Below are 17,187 nucleotides of genomic sequence, written 5' to 3' on the forward strand. Positions count from 1 at the left end.
TTGGATGATTTCTTGTAGGTCAGTGTGTGAGTGGTTTTCTGTGCCGTATTGGGGAGGAATCCAGACTAGGGCTGTCAATAGAGTCGTCGTGTCCCAAAACAATTTTACACTCTCAGGGGCGCCCTCAGAAACCCTGCAATATTACAAAAGTACTTTACTATTTTCTTGCATTTTGCTAGTTACAGCGTATGACTGGCTGTGTAAATCAAGGCATGTTCTATGGCAGAAAGTTTATTGTTGCACGTTTATTACAAACACTAGAGTGCAACATTTTAGCTACATGGCTCCTCTGTCTCTGTCTCCACCTTTTAAGAGTGAATTTTGAGTGCACCACATTGCACTTTATATTTTTTGTATATATATTTAAGCAATATGTAACTTTGTGGTTAAATATTTTCATAATTTATACAGCACATTATCAGAAATAATTAGTTTATTCATACAAAACTGACTATAGGACGACTTACGATATTCAGACTAAAGTTTGCAACTAGGCTCTTCCCCTACTGGACCACTTCCTCCAAGGCTCACGTCCCGTCAGGCCCTGCTACCCCAGCCATAATAGAGTCTGACCATGGCAAAAGGAGTCACAAGATACAAGGATGCCTCAGGATACACCAGACTCTCTACCTTCCCTGCTTTGCACGTGTTGGGAGATAAAACATAGAAGGCCTGAGAATCCTCACAGTGGTTCTCCAGGCAGATCTTACCTTGGCCTGCAGCTGACTTCTAACTTGGAAAAGGAGCAGAGTCGGAGGTACAGAGCAGAAGCGGAAGATGGGGACTTGTACAAGGATATGGGAGAGAGGGGGAAGAAGATCCAGAATGAAATAAGTGCCTCTAGACAACACTTGCATTTTCTATCTCCCATGTCAACAGTCCAGGAGCTGGGCGATGAAGTGAACCATCATTTGGCAAAGGCCCTGATTATCCTCGCACGAAGTTGTTTGCTTTTTACGCTGTACACAATTGGGTTTATCACGGGTGGGAGAAACATGTAAACATAGCCCATGGAAATCTGAAGGGTGAGAGAAGAGCTATTCCCAAACCTGGGTATGACAGCCACCCCAACAAATGGTATATAGAACAGCAGGACAGCGCAGAGGTGGGAGACGCAGGTGTTCAAGGCAGTGAGACACTCCTTGCGGGATGTGACGTTCAGCACTGTTTTGAGGATCATCACGTAAGAGAGGAAGATGAGGAACGAGTCCGTCCCCATTGTCAAGAGTACAACACACAAGCCATAGATGTTGTTCACTGTGATGTCTGCAGAGGCCATCTTCATGACTTCCTGGTGCAGGCAGTAGGAATGGGAGAGGATGTTCTTTCGCCAGTACGGGAACCGTTGTACGAGAAAAGGAAGTGGCAATGTTATAGCCGCTCCTCTTAATACACACAACAAAGCCATCCCGACTGTTCTTGGCAGGGTTAAGATGGAAGTGTATCTCAGGGGGTTGGAAATGGCGATGAAGCGGTCAAAGGCCATCACCAAGAGTACAGAAGATTCAATGCATTGAAGTGAGTGGATGAAGAAGAGCTGGGCAAAACAGGCATTTGGGCTGATCTCCCTGGAGTTAAACCACAAAATACCCATGATTGTTGGCAGAGTGACTATTGATAAGCCGAGGTCTGTGATGGCCAATGTGGAAAGGAAAATGTACATGGGCTCATGGAGGCTTGGATCTGTTTTTACAATGAACAGAATGCCAGAATTTCCGACTATTGAAACAATATACATTAAGCAGAAGGGGATAGAGATCCAGAGAAAATTGCTTTCCTGCCCAGGTATCCCAGAGAGGAGAAACACTGTAAATTTGAATTTGGTCTCATTGACATCCGACATGATATCCTGGACAGGTCCAAGGGGTTATAAGCTTCCTTCCTGGAAGGGAAAAAAATAAGAAACCATATAGAATGCAAAGAGACAGCTCGCTGCCCTCAGTGCCAATCTAGAGATGCCCAGGAGCTCAAGGCAGATCTGCAAGAATGTGATCTTGGATTTAACCTGCCAACTGGAATTTAGGTTTGGCCATACAGGATCAGACCTACCGTCCATCCAACCCAGGATTCAGTGACCAGTTCCTGATACTCCAGAAGAAGGTGGAAAGGACCCTATAGCAGACACCTCTGAGATGAACTGGCCCCCATCACCCTCTAGTCAGACATATTATCTGATGTACATCAGGAAAATGTTATTTCAGGCATACTCCTGTAAGAGGTGCTGGGCATGAATTACATACAAACACCAGAAAGCTCCCCTGTTCTTTCCTGTCGGGGCTTTGTGAAAAGTCATGTGTATGCGTTGAAGAGGGATTTTGCTCATAATCCCGAATGAAAATGTCATGAGCAGCTTCTGTCCCAAAGGGGGAGCCATGTTAGTTTGTAGCTTCACCAAAGCCAGCAGACCTGTAGCACCTAAAAGAATCATAAATAAATAAATAAAGTGCTACAGAACTGCTTGTTTTTTGTGACACAGCTTCTGGTCACTGACTGGGGAGGTAGCATTCAACTGTTCCCCGAACTAAGAGCTAAGTGCACAAAATCACTACAAACACTCTTGGAAATACTTGTGAAATTCTTTCTAAAGTCAAGCCCATGAAGATGTTGAGACATCACTGTTCCTTCTCTCTGTAACAATTCCAACAACTCTGCAGCCCGCTAACCATTTATGTGGATGCCATAACATTTCTTTTTCTTCTACTTGCACTACAACTATCGTAACATTTCTCGAGCTGTACTTTAGCACCCACATGGGATCCAATTCTTTTCCCTCTGATTTTCTTTCAGAAAGCTTTGCTCAGCTTAGAGTGGGACTGCAGATTCTTTTCAGCTCTCATTCAGTTGTCTATCAGCAAACAAAAGTGTGGTAACTCCTCTGATCCTGGGTTAGCTGCTGACTGGTTCTGGTGAAGTTCTGTTTTGTCATTCTGCAGTCTGTACTTGGAGTGGTAACATAGCCCACACACCTACCTGTTGTTCAAGGTCCTGTGGAGGGCACCAAGACCACTTACACAGAGAACAAAAAAAAAAATGTTTTCTTTACACTGTTGCCTCAAAATGGAACAGCTCCAGCACTAAGATCCAGAGGTCTCAGGCTGGAGTCTGCCTGTTGGCGGTTACAGTAACAGGTGTGAGTGTATGTAATAAAACTCCTTGCTGCTTTTGCAGGCACAAGCTGAGCTTTCACTCTCTGGTACATAGTAATCTCTGATATTCAGGCTAAATGAGAGTTTGGAGAAAAAGGATTTCAAAGGAAAATGCCTGAATATTCATGCAAATGGAATGTCATTTCACACCGGGAAAGAAACCATTGTTCTTTCTCTTTCACTTGCTCACTCTATGACTTTCTGTGTCCTTGATCATTAAATATGTCTCATCAGGAACTTTAATCTGACAGACAGGGTGCTAATGTGCATGTTAAACTCACAAAATCAATGTATCTGACCAAATGGGATTTTTGCCCACGAAAGCTTATGCTCCAAAAATTCTGTTGGTCTATAAGGTGCCACAGGACTTCTTGATGTTTTTACGGATACGGATTGACACGGTTACTTCTCTGACACATGATAACCCAGTGTGTGGGGTGTTTGCTGCAGAACTCCATTGAGTGAACAGTTCCGACGTTGATGCTACTGCTGTGTTGGGTTAAGTAATTGTAGCTCTTCAGTTTTACAGCAGGTGCTGGAAAATAAGCAGGACAGGAAGCAACAGCACTGGGAAAACCATTTGTCAGTAATCAGTACATGGGGGCTGAGAGACAAAACAAGAGCTACCAACTGGGAAGAGCCAATTTCTGTGTCCCAGCCACACTACACGGATTTTTTTGCCGGTGCTGGGAGACCTGCAGATGTGAGGCAGCTGTTGATGAGAAGTTCTTCAGACTGACAGGCAGAGACACAGTTGGGGAAGGTGCATGATCTGCCTTGGGCCCTGACACAGTGGGAACACTTAGCCTCAGAGGCACGTACAGATGGTTGTTTGAAATCCCTCCTATTCTCCCATATGAAGCTTTTGTCCCGCTAGTCAGATAAAATGATATGCTGGGTGAAGAAGGGTGGCTGGTCACTCGCTCACCACTAGCCATTTACTTCCAGAGGGAAGAAACACGGGTCTCAAACAATCCCAGACCAGCAGAGCCAACACACAGTGTTCGGCAGCCCAGCACCCAACCTGAGAGGGAGAGGATCTCAGCATTCTGCTCTGGTGTGTATGTACAGGGCAGACGGTCTTGAGCCCATTGTATCTCTGATGACAGACCGGTGCAGCGCGGGTTGCTGGCATTCACGGTCAAGCCAGACTATTAAACCTTAAAAAAATGACTAACTTCCCAGGAGCCAATAAACCTGAGGTGATTTAGGGACAAGGCCCTGATATTCTATCAAGTCTCCTCTCAGTCGGTCTGTGCCAGGATCAGGTTAGAGCAGAAAATACCTCTCGGAATGGGCCCCGCTGAGAAATTCTGACTCCAGGCTTCAGTGCTCTAACACTGTGAGCTCACTTGGAACGTCCGAGTTTCTTGGACTTTCAACAACCCACTGCACAGCAGGGGCAGAAGAGTCACCCTGATTTCCTGGCTGAGTACTCAGCCGTGGCACAGAGCAACACTTTGCATCTTAAAGACAGAGGAACCTGCCAACGTACCCAACTGTTGTGAGAAAGGGAACCGCGGAGACCAGAAATCTTCCCTGTAAATCAGAAGGAGTCATCCGAGAGGTGGCGGGGGCAGCAGTGGTGTGTGTTGAGATAAGGAGGTAACTGCCTTTATGAAGCATGCTGGCACAATCCCTTGGGGACCACTTGGTCATCAGGGAACACTGGCTGCTTGGCTTTCTAGGCACTGGGTTTAACCCCATCACAGTCAATGGCAAACTGCAGGAGACCACATCACAAGGGATGGGGCTAATGCTACACAACTTGACGGCAACACCAGCCCTGCTGTAGGCTCCGTTCCTGGAACCCAGGTTTGTCTGCACTGTTCTCATTGTTCTGATTTGTCACATGGTCCTCTGAGAGCTGCCAGCTGGTAACAATGGATGAAAAGGAAACATTTAAGTTAGGGGCCAAATATTTGAGGGTAGATGAAGGGAAATTCTCTATTTTCCAGCTCACCTGCAGCTCAAACCCTGAGTCTCCAGCCCTCATCTTTCAGGATCCCAGCGCTAGCTAACAGCACCCCCTGTATCATCCTCCCACACTGAGCAAGCAATTAAAGTGACCATGATTCCCAAGGAGACTCCCAGCAACTCAGCCAAGTGGACCCACCAGGAGAGGCTGTTGGCTGTTTCTTCAGCCCTACAGCGTCTGCCTCAGGACCCAGGAGGCTGTTGCATGTGGCCTTAATACTCTTTCCTCCCAGATCTGACTGATCAGCTGCGGGGGCTGACATCGTGCCCGCACAGTATTCCTTCACTCCCTGCTCCGCCATTTTGTGCAAGAAGTGGGTAGTTCCCCTGCTGGCACTTGCAAGCAATCAAATCCGCAAGCGGGAATGACAGAGCTTTAAAAAGGGCCATTCTGGGCTCAGACTGGACCTATGGTCACCGTCCCACAGACATCCCCCTTGACTAGCTAGGCCAGCTCACCAGTAGCACGAGCTCCTAGAAGCTGGGAGTGAGCAGTTTGCAGTATTAAGTCCAAAACTAGTGCCAACATAATCTCTTCAGGGGACGAACTCGCGCCCTCCTGTTCTATGGCATTGACATAGCAAACCCTCTAACCCGGCCATGGGCAACCTAGGCTAGTGAGTGGGCCACATGAGTGGTCCTCCTTTATCTCAGGGGGCTACAAGATTATTGTAACTGAGACTTTCTCCTGGATTGGGCAGCTTTTCTCACTTTGCTCTTGTGCTGGTATCAAGTGTGCTGATTGTACTGTAGCAGCACTTTGATGGGATGTGGAGGGAGCACACAGCTCTTACGGTCTATATTGTGTGCCACCAGCACACACCTCACTTTACTTGCCCTTATTTTAGGTGTGTGGCACTTTAGGAATACCAGTAGGAAATAAACTATGTGGACAGAAGCCAGTGGAATTTGCCAACCCTGAACATGGGCAACAATAAACAATATGTCTTACAGGCCACACATAGAAGCTGGCTGTGGTACAAAATGGCTGCCCCTCCCAGCACATGCCGAAGTTGAGGCCTGCATTATACGACCCCTTTTCGTCTTGAGAGACAGGGGTGAGCAATGGTGGCTAGGATCTGTGGGCATTGTTTGAGAGGCCTGGATTAACTAGCTCATGGCTGCCTGTGGTAAGGACACCCCAGTTCCAGGTGACCCCCTTCTTTAACAAGTCCTTCAGTGGAGCTGTTGGCTCTGAAAATCCCTCCTTAAAACCCCCTGAGAGATGAACCCTTCCCAGAAAGGATAGTGGAGGATAACATCTGTGGGAACTGGCAATTTAAGAATCAGCTCTACTCTCATCTTTCTTTGGGCTGACACTGAAGTCAGTTTCCTGAAGGTTTGTAACACTCAATGCGGTATGGGTTGAATTTCTCTAATACAGCTCCCGCAGGTCCTGATTGGTGCCAGATGAAAGAATTGGCTCAATCACACTATTGCCTAGCATATTACCAGCATTTCCTCTGATCACTGGGCTCTTAGAAGTAATCGGGGGTAAATTACAGCTCAAGAACAAAACAGATTACTGAGAGCCAGGACTTGTGGTTGTAAACAAAGTTTATGGAACCACAGAAAACTTGTCCACACCCATGGTAAGTGGTCATCCAGCTATCTAAAGTCATGCCGGATTATGGATGTTTCTGGATGAGAGAGTTCCGGACTACAGAGGTTCAACCTGTACTTCCAAATTCTCACCCATGTTTCGGGTGCAAATCAGGATATCATCCATATACGAAATATAAATGGACAGAAACAAATAAAAAAGGTGGGTTAAATCCCAAACTGAAAACCACTTAGGTCGCACCTTGCAATGGAGCCCACGAGCTCCTGATGCTTTACCTTCATTGGGGTAGCACCCGATGAAGGGAGCAAAAACCATCGCTTTAAAGCACTTACCTAAGAACAGCATTTTAAGGACTTGACTGTTTCACTGAAACCCATTGTCTGGAAAAATCCATCAGTTGTTTCTTTCAGGCTAGTTTCTGCCACTCTTGGAATAGCCACACTGCGCCGGTGACCTGGGAGGAATCAGGACCTGTAACTGGGATTTCTGCTTCACTTTTCCTGCTTTCTATGTTATTTTTGGCTCACACCTCCTGGTGTTTCTCTACAATTATCAGAAGTTTGGGTGTCCATTGGGGCCACTCCAATTCTCCACAAACTTAAGACCTCTTATTGGGTCTTGTAATTGACACACCAAGGTGTGGTTCACTTCCCATTTGATAGCACCTAGACCGCTCACACAGTGATGGAATAAGTTTCTTCTCCACTCTTAGCTGAGAGTCAACTGGCTTTCAGTTCCAAATCGAGAGGTTTCTGCACTGAGCTCCAGAGAGCCCAGGTTCAAGTTCAAGGCAGTTACAGTCACGTCCCAAATACTCCACTTGTTCTCAGGATGGGCCAGGGGGCTTTTCTTCTCCCAAACAAATTGTTAAGCCAAGCTCCTCTTAGGTTCTGCTCTTCCACACCAAATACAAAACATTTCTGCAAATGGGAACCACACTCTTTGTCTCATTAAAGCCCTGTCTGGTTTTAAATGCAGCCCATTAGCCAAATATAAGTGTACTCTCCATTCGATTATCTAAATGATAAATGGACACCCACGAGCAATTGTGATGGGACAACTCCTGAGGTAGAAATAAATAAAAAATGCACAACTCCCCAAAATACTTGTGGACAAAAGAACAAAAACAACCAAACAAACAAAACCCTGTGTGGATACCAGTATTGGAACACTGGGAAATTCTCGAATTAAGGTTATTTGCACAATATTAACATCACGCCCTTATGCATGTGCATTATGATACAGCTGCAGAAGTGTGGCCTTGTGGTAAACTTCCTTCTCTTCAGTGTCTCAATTCCCTCCATGCTGCAAAGGGAAGTGGTGCTTTCTCCATTTCTTGACAGCCTCCAGTGAAGGGCACCTACCGTTCTGGAGTACACTTTCGTCCTCAACTGGCCTCGGCACCATACACGTGTCCTGTGATCTGCAGGTGCTTCTTATTAGATCATCTCATGGCCTCCTCTGACCTTAAAGTCTATAAAACTATGCAAAATAGAGTGCGGCATATTGAGCAGCCCCTGATGTTTTCATGTGTGACTTGCGTGTCTTGCAGAACTTACAGTGAGGGAACGTGTTCTCTGTGAGGTGAGCACTTGGGTGGCCACCCAGGAGAGATTCAGGTACCAACAGCTGATCAGCAGATCACCCACACCACCCACAATGGGACACTTGTGTTCCTTTCGGTGATCCACATCCATACATACAATGATACACATAAAATTGATTCTGCCCATGGATGGAAAAAGTTAGAAGGACCAGTAGTGATGGGGAGAGTGTGGGCAACATAGGAGGAGAAGCTCCGACATGCACAGGGGCTGTCCAGGGGCAGGAGATTAGCTCCACAGTGCAGGGGCGGGCATGGCAGTGACATCACAAGGAACTTTTGCAGCACCCCAGCATATTGGTCAAAGGAGGCTGGGCGGCAGTGACCTCACAATGAGTCCATGGCAATACTCATGTAGGAGAATTGGCAGGGGCCGTGCAATCTCCAGCTCTCTGTGCCTTTGCTGCAGGCAGGTCTCATCTTGAGGTCTCTCCTTGAGGACTGAGAGAGAATTCTGGCTCACTTATGTGAGGATGAGGACGAGCCTCTTTGGAGGTTTCTTTGTTTCTCACCACTAATTTTACTGGAAGACTGAGACGGATGCTCATGATAGGAAGGGAAGAGCCTCAGGGAGGGCTGGGACCTGTGCAGCCTGCCCCATCTCATGCTTTCCACAGCAAGGCATGGAAAAGAGCAGGTTGAGGTGGGAGATTTTTTGTTTCCCACCTCAGCCTTTGTCCCTTGGAATCACTGGAGACCTTGGAGTTTTGTCCTTTTGGGGTTCCCTTTTCCCTGATTCCCTGATACCACTGGGGAGGAGGGGGTATGACGGGGTGTACCAACCCCTCACTGAACAAGGGGTGACGGAGTATACCACCTGTGAACTGAGCAGGGGAGTAGAAGCCAGGCCTATTGGGTGGAAAAGGCCCCGCCCCGAGACCCTGCTGGGCATGCTCCGGCTGCATCCCAGGTATAAAGGCTGGGGAAGCCTTGCAGTTGGGGCTGGCCAGGGAGGGGGTAGGAGCTCCAGTTGGAGCCTGGGCACAACAGCTGCCTAAGGAGGGGCACAGCATCTGCCTGAGGGGTGGCAGCAGCAGCTGCCTGTAGAACAGCAGTTGGAGCAGTGACAGCCACCGCCACAGTAGCGGTCTGCAGCAGGAGGAAGTGGCCCAGGGCGGGGACTGAGAAGGTTTCTGGTGTGCTCAGTGTGTTGCACTGAGGATCCCTGTTAAGCTGGTGGCTGGGGTCACATACCCACCACCAACAGGGCCCGGGGATGGAGCTTGGTGGGGTGGGAGTTCCCAAGCTCCCTACCCCCAACACCCTGTGAGCCTGAGGCAGGGGGAACTTAGGCCACTGGGGCCTCACTAGGTCACTGATGCCTGTGAGTTCAGAGTAGGTCGGTGAGGCCTTTGGATTGTGTCTAGGCCACAAGGGCCTGATTGGGCTGTGAAGCTCTTGGGGTGATTCTGGGGGACTCTCGGTCACAAGGCAAGTCAGGAGACCCCACCACAGGGGGCTACTCTCATTAAAGAGGCCTGACACAGGGGGGGCTTGGAAAGTTCTCTGGCAGTGATCCCAACTCAGATTTGAGCCATTCTTTGGTCATCTGTGCCAGGGGGCTACTGGTCCCTTTCAGGGCAGCCTGGGCCCAGGCAATATATGGGATCCAATCTGAAAGCAAAGAGCTTGTGTAAAGCAGGGAATTGTCTATCAAGTACCTGGCACTCCTCAAAGGCCATCAGGACCCAGTTGCAAGGATGGGATCTCTCTGGTGCTGGAGCAGGAGAAACACCAGTACCTGCGAAGTTCCCTAAGCTGTTAGGTACACCGATGGAGCAGAAAGGAGAGAGCATTAGCCTGAAACTCAGCCCATCAGTGCTGAGACTCTGGGAAGTGGGAGGCAGAGGTTCCTTGCCCTTTTCCTTCTGAGGAGGCTTCACTCCTGCACCCCAAATGACTCATCCGAGACCCCACTCTAGAACTTGCACCTCCAGGCAGAATCTTCACTTCCCCACAAACCCCAATCCCCTGCCCCAGTCTGGTAAAAATGAGTGAGTGAAGGCAGAGGAAAGCGAGTGACTGTGGGAGTGGGGATGGAGGAGTTGGCGGCAGGAACTGGGAGAAGATGTAGGATCAGTGGGGCCTTGGGAAGGAGAGTGGCAACAGTAGGGCACAGGTGCCCAGTTGTGTGTGATGCAACTTTGGCAATCCTATCTGAGGTAGCCCTACAGGTGCGGTAGGCTGTCCTCTAAGCTCATTGCAAAGACTTTCTCTCAGCCTGGGGTACATAACACAAGAGTTCCTTTGTGGGGTCATAATATTTTTTTTTCTCTAAGGCACATGTTCTCTTGTTCTACAGCCCATCCTCGTCTGTTACTTCCAAGTGCCACCCCCTCTGCTTCCACGGTTCCTCATTGGTGCCCTCTTCCCTCTGTTTTCTCCACAACCCCAGCCACTTCCTGTCTCATCCTCTGAAGCCCTGTCCCCCGCTCCTCACGGTGTTTTTAGCTTCTGAGGCAGCTGATAATATGTCTCAGCTCTGGCTTTTGGCTTAGCCAGGGGGCAGGTCCTCAGGGGAAAAAGATGAACAAAAAGTGTCATCAGGTAGTGAGAATATCTGGGGGTCATAGTGGACCATAACCTAAATATTAGCCAAGAGTGCAACAATGTTGCAAAACATGAATAGTATTATAAGATATTTTAATGGAGGTCCCTGCTCCTTGAATATCCCCACTCCATAGTGCATCAAGCACTCATCCCACAGAGCACTCAAGAAGGGCCAGGATTTGTCGCTTCACAACAGCTTTTTTCATGGCTCGTGGATGTTTGACCAGAGACAGGACAGTGTCTGGGGAAGCAGTATTCATAGTATTTCTCTTTATTGACAGCACAGACAGGAATTTTGAGACAGGAACAGCGACAGATATAGCTCATTAGGAAGCAACATCTCATGTTTGGTGGCTTCCATGAACACTGTCACTTTGGCCACATTGCTGCCTGTTTTGGTCTCCTTCCAGCACTGTCCCCTCCTCCCTCACCAACAGGTGGGGGTGGCCTCCCTTTCTCCTTGCTTCAGGCCATGATCCCTGTCCAAAAAGTGGAGATCAGTAGCTCATATGGGCTCAGCTTTAGCAGTCCAGGTTGGAATGGAGGGTCCATGTTTTTTGTCTCTCACGACACCAGGGGCGCAAGCAGTCCCACTAGGTTTGGATGGGGTAGCTCCACACTCTTGGATGGGGCAGGACCAAGGGTGGAATAGGTGGGGCTGAGGGCACATGGCACCCTCAGCACCACTGTAACCATAGTGATTCCCTGCCAGGGCTGCCTGGAGGATTCCGCATGGCACACCTGCCTTCCCAAGCAACTCCAAGAGCCACATGACATTAAAAGGGCTCAGTGCTCCATGCACTTTTGATGGACCATCAACAGTGGTGGCCAGAGCTTCTGACCCTGTTAAACCACTGAGCCCGGAGGCAACTTCTCCCTTTATGTCCCCTCCCCTGTTGGCAGGCCTGCATGCCACCAGCCCTGAAGCAGCGTAATGAACTGTTCCTTCACTTGACAAAGATCCTGATGATCCTTGCACGCAGGTGTTTGCTTTTTACGCTGTACACAATTGGGTTCATCAGGGGCGGGACCAGCAGGTAGATGTAGCCCAGGAGAATCTGAAGCAAGTGAGAAGAGCTATTTCCGAATCTGTGTATCACAGACAGGCCAATCACTGGGATGTAGAAGAGCAGGACCGCACAGACATGGGAAACGCAGGTGCTCAGGGCCCTGAGGCACTCTGCATGGGAAGTGATCCTCAACACTGTTTTGAGGATCAGCGCATAAGAAACCAGGATTAGCAACGAATCAAATCCCACCGTGCCGAGTATTATGAAGAAGCCATAGATGCGGCTGACGGTGATATCTGAGCAAGCCAGTTTCATGACATCTTGGTGCAGGCAATAGGAATGGGAGAGGACTTTGGATTGACAGTAGCGGTACTGTTTCAGGAGAAAGGGGAGTGGAAATGCTACGGATGCCCCTCTTAGCATAAGCACCAGCCCCATTTTGGTTATTCTTGGTAGGGTTAAGATGGAAGCATATCTCAAAGGGTCACAGATTGCAATGAAGCGGTCAAAGGCCATCGACAGGAGAACAGAGGATTCAATGAATGAAAGAGAGTGGATGAAGTACACCTGGGCAAAGCAGGCGTGGAGGCTGATCTCCCTAGCGTTAAACAAGAAAATGCCCAGGATCGTCGGCATAGTGGTTAATGATAAGCCAAGGTCCATGACAGCCAACATGGAAAGGAAAATGTACATGGGCTCATGGAGGCATGTATCTGTTTTTATAATGAACAGAATGACAGAATTTCCTACTAGTGAAAGAATGTACATGAAGCAGATGGGGATAGAGATCCAGACATAGACTGCTTCCTGTCCAGGTATCCCGGTGAGAAGGAGCACTGCAGTGTTGAATTTGGTGTCATTGTCTTCTGACATACTGTTGTGGGAAGGTCCAAAGACTTTTGTGCTTTCTTTCCTGAAAGAAAATAAACCAGAAGACTAGAGGGTATTTAGTGAGACATCTTTCTGCTGTCAATGGAAACCTAGAGATTCCCAGGAACTCAAGGAAAATCCCCAAAAACATGACCTTGGATTTACAGCATAGATAGGGAAACTATCAGATTGGTTCACTCCTGTGCTCTATCTTTCCCATTATACCATCTCTAGTCACATATTCTGCAGAGGGTTGTAGAAGGAGCCATGACTAGGCAGCTATGAGAGAACCTGCTCCCTGGGAATGTTTTCCCTGACACCCACAAGTTAGACATATTTTGTGGGGTAAGTTGGGAGGGTTTTAAGCTCTTCCATAGCTTTTTAAACAGGCCACACATCTTAATTGGATTTTTGGTTACTTGTTTTAACATAGGATTTTTCACTGAATTTTACTGAACTCTTTCCCTAGCTGATACCATTTTTGCCATGAGTTCTGCAGCCTAATTGAGCACTGTGTTTGGTTTTTTTTTTGTTTTGTTTTTTTTAAATTTCAGTTTTCCTTCAGATACTCCCTCTGGCCCTCCCTTTCTGAGCATGAGATGGGCATGATGAAAATGGTCATGTATCTGTATGTATCTCTCCTGCATGGAAGCTATTTATAAATATATTTAATTTATTCAATCATACGGCTGATTTCAGTAACAGTGATTTCAATGAAGACACTCAAGATTTACATGTGTAAATTGGATCAGAACTGGACTCTATCAATTTTCCCTTTCCAAATGCTGTCAGTGATACCCTTAATCTCCCAAGAATCCCTCCAACAAAAATCAAGGTGCTTTCCTGTGATAGCACTGACTGAATCCATGGATAATCATTCAGGCATCTCTTCATTCTCAAAGGACCTGAATGTTCTCAACATGCAAGAGTCTGTAGATATTTGGTGAGCTAACACAAACAATTACTTCAGCTGGGCTGCAGTGGGGTTGTTATCACAAACATATAAGAAGAGCAAACTCTATGTTTGTACGTATATCCAGCTGGGTGTGCAAGTTAATGCATCCATACTCAAGAAGTCATGAGAGTAAATTACACACAACTGCTATTACACTCTAAGTCAATATTCACAGAGAGGGATCCATGCTAGTCTATATACTATCAAAACAAAAAAGGACTATCCAGTTACGTCGACTCCCTCCTCAAACCCTATGCCACCAACACTCCCAGCTATCTGCGAGATACCATTGACTTCCTGAGGAAATTACAAAACATCGGAAAAGTTCCTGACAATGCCATCCTTGCCACTATGGATGTAGAGGCTCTGTACACTAATATTCCACACAAAGACAGATTACAAGCAATCAGGAATACCATCCCTAATGTCAACACAGCCAATCTGGTGTCTAACTTCTGCAAATTTGTTCTCACCTACAATTATTTCTGATTTGGGGACAACTTATACCTCCAGATTAGTGGAACTGCTATGCGCACCCGCATGGCCCCACAATATGCTAATATATTTACGGCTGACCTGGAACAATGATTCCTCAGCTCTCATGCCCTATTACCCCTCCTCTATTTAAGATAGATTGATTACATCTTTATGATTTGGACCCATGATATAGAGACACTAGAAGAATTCCACAGAGACTTTAACTATCTGCACCCCACCATCAACTTATGCCTTGATTACTCCATGCAAGAGATACATTTCCTGGACACTACAGTACAAATCAAGGATGGCCTGATCGGTACCGCACTGTACCAGAAAACCACTGTCGCTATACTTACCTACACCCTTCTAGCTTCCATCCTGCACACATAACTAGAGCCATCGTTCACAGTCAAACTCTTAGGTACAATCATATTTGCTCTGATCCAACTGATGGAGACCAAAAACTACAAGATCTCTACCAAATATTCATAAACTTGAATTACCCACCAGAAGAAATAAAAAAAAAAAAATTGACAGGGCCAGACGAATACCCAGAGACCATCTACTCCAAGATAGGCCCAAAAAAGCCAAGAACAGAACACCACTGGTCATCACCTACAGCCCACAACTCAAACCACTGCCACAAATTATTAAAGACCTACAACCTATCCTTAATCAGGATGCCACACTCCAGAAGGCCCTTGGTGACATGCCTGTTCTCTCCTACAGACAACCTCCCAACCTTATAAGAATTCTCACCAATAGCCACAGTCTATACCACAGGAATACCAGTCCTGGGAATTTCCTTTCAACAAAGCCCACTGCCAGCTTTGTCCACATATCTATTCTGGCAATACTGTCACTGGACCTAACCAGCTTATTAACAGAATCACAGGCACATTCTCATGCTCCTCAACTAACATCATATATGCCATCATGTGCCAACAATGCCCAGATGCTTTGTATATTGGATGGACTTCAAAATCTCTCAGACAAAGAGTTAGTGGGCACAAAACAGACATCAAAACACTCCAGATCCACAAACCAGTTAGCCTACATTTTAATGGAGTGGGCCGTTCTGTTAATGACTTAAGAGTTTGTGTTTTATTGAAGAAGAATTTTCAGTCTGCTTTACAAAGAGAAGCTGCTGAACTCTCTTTCATATTCAAATTCGACACATTAACACGTGGTTTGAACCGGGATGCAAATTTTCTGGGACATTATAGGGGCTCTTTGGCATACTTGTCTTAATCTAATTCTTGACTTCCCCACCCCCACCCCTCTGCTCTCTGATTTGCTGACCTTGATAATTTTTTTTTTCTGATTTGTCAACTTTGATTACTGTTTTTGGTTCTCTGTGCCTTAAATATTGAGTCTGTTCTGGTCTGGCTATGGTCTGAAGAAGTGGGCCTGTCCCACAAAAGCTCACCTAATAAATTATTTTGCTAGTCTTTAAAGTGCTACTTTACTGCTTTTTTGTTTTATGTCAATATTGTATTTTAAAATGGACATGCAAAACACTGTTGCAATCACTATCCTAGATTTGCACCAAATCTTTTGCCAAGTGAGGTGTCTATTGAAACCTGATGATTCTCTGAATCAGTTTATGCTGCTTATATGTCTGTATCATTTTTATATGTGGAGTTATAGGTATTGTCTCTGTGCTTGTATTTGAAAGGTTAATTTTCAGGAGACCTCAGTAACAGGTGTGGTGCCAAGTAAAGCAGCATCTGAGAAACATGGCTGAGGATGTGTAGTCTGGGAGACTGCCAATGGCAGGATGCCCCAAAAAAGGACATGGGCAGGTGACCCACTCATGGGCAGTCTCCATTTTGTATGTGCTTCCAATGGATTTCCCTCCATATAAGCAAGGGTCGAAAGAGGAACATCTTTGCTATGAACTGAGCCTGGAAGGATTGCTGACCCTTCCGAACAAAGGATGTACTCCAGAGACATTTAAGATAGCAGCCTATTCCGTTGGCTGCAGCCTACATTGAGAACTTTAAGACTGATGCAGGTAAACTGAGTACATTAACAATGTCTACTCTCACCTTATTCTTTCTTTCTCTTTATTAATAAGCTATAGATTTTAGATTCCAAGGAATGACACAGTGTGATCTTTGGGTAATATCGTAATGTGCTCATTGACCTGGAAATGTGGTTGTCTTTTGGGACTGGAAGAACCTGTGTGGATTTGGTGAGATTGGTTTTCATAACCTCTCAACCTACTATTGAGATCTCCCAGAAACTAGCATTTCAACTACTTATCTGAATGGATGACATGGATTATTTTATTCCGTGTGTTTGAAGCACTGAAATGTTACCTAGAGAGGTGGTGGAATCTCCTTCCCTAGAGGGTGTTTGAGTCCTGGTTTGAGATAGTCTTGGCTGGGATGACTTACTTGGTGTTGATCCTGCTTTAGGCAGGGGGCTGGACTAGATGACTGCCTGAGATCCCTTCCAGCCTTAGGAGTCTATAATTCTAAGATTCTATGGACCTTAGGTCTGACCTTAGGTCATTCTTGTGTTCTCATATTCTGAATATATGTGATAGAAACATTTTCAGGTCAGTTAACAGGACACAGTGGATGTAAGAGCACAAATGCATTGCAAAAATATGTAAATGACTTTTTAACTACTTTCTAAAGCAAAAATCATACCACTTAAACATGTATCCTAGTTTAGCACACAAAGGTAACCCTAATCCTTCCATTCTGATCTCATTTCAGAGATGATTTCTCAAGTTAGAGTGGGACTTAAAAATGTTTCATGTGTTACGTAGATTTCTTAAGAACCTGAAAAGATCAGAGCATCACTACTGTGACTCAATTGCTTGTCAGCAAGCAAAACTCAAGGAACTCCTCTGTTCTCTTCAGGTTCTGTTCTGTCTGGATGTAGCCAACATGAAGAATGGTAACAGGTACTTGGATCAGCATATAAAATATTCATTCCCCGGAATCTCATGGTACACTGATTTCAAACCTTTTTGCATTTGTGGAACCCTAATAAATTTCAATTGGAGTTGTGAGTAA

General features: G+C 46.3%; 2 protein-coding genes across 2 annotated transcripts; both read right to left on the reverse strand.

Moving 5' to 3' along the window:
• Positions 1 to 907: 907 nt before the first annotated feature.
• On the reverse strand, positions 908 to 1,843 carry LOC142003236 (olfactory receptor 51G2-like). Its single transcript, XM_074979993.1, has one exon. The coding sequence runs from the start codon at positions 1,841 to 1,843 to the stop codon at positions 908 to 910; it is 936 nt and encodes a 311-aa protein (XP_074836094.1).
• Positions 1,844 to 11,787: 9,944 nt separating this feature from the next.
• LOC142003245 (olfactory receptor 51G2-like) lies at positions 11,788 to 12,793 on the reverse strand. Its single transcript, XM_074980006.1, has one exon. It carries the CDS (start codon positions 12,721 to 12,723, stop codon positions 11,788 to 11,790), a length of 936 nt encoding a protein of 311 aa, XP_074836107.1. The 5' UTR covers positions 12,724 to 12,793.
• Positions 12,794 to 17,187: the final 4,394 nt, after the last annotated feature.

This window comes from Carettochelys insculpta, chromosome 1 (assembly GCF_033958435.1).
Source record: "Carettochelys insculpta isolate YL-2023 chromosome 1, ASM3395843v1, whole genome shotgun sequence".
Lineage (NCBI taxonomy): Eukaryota > Metazoa > Chordata > Testudines > Carettochelyidae > Carettochelys > Carettochelys insculpta.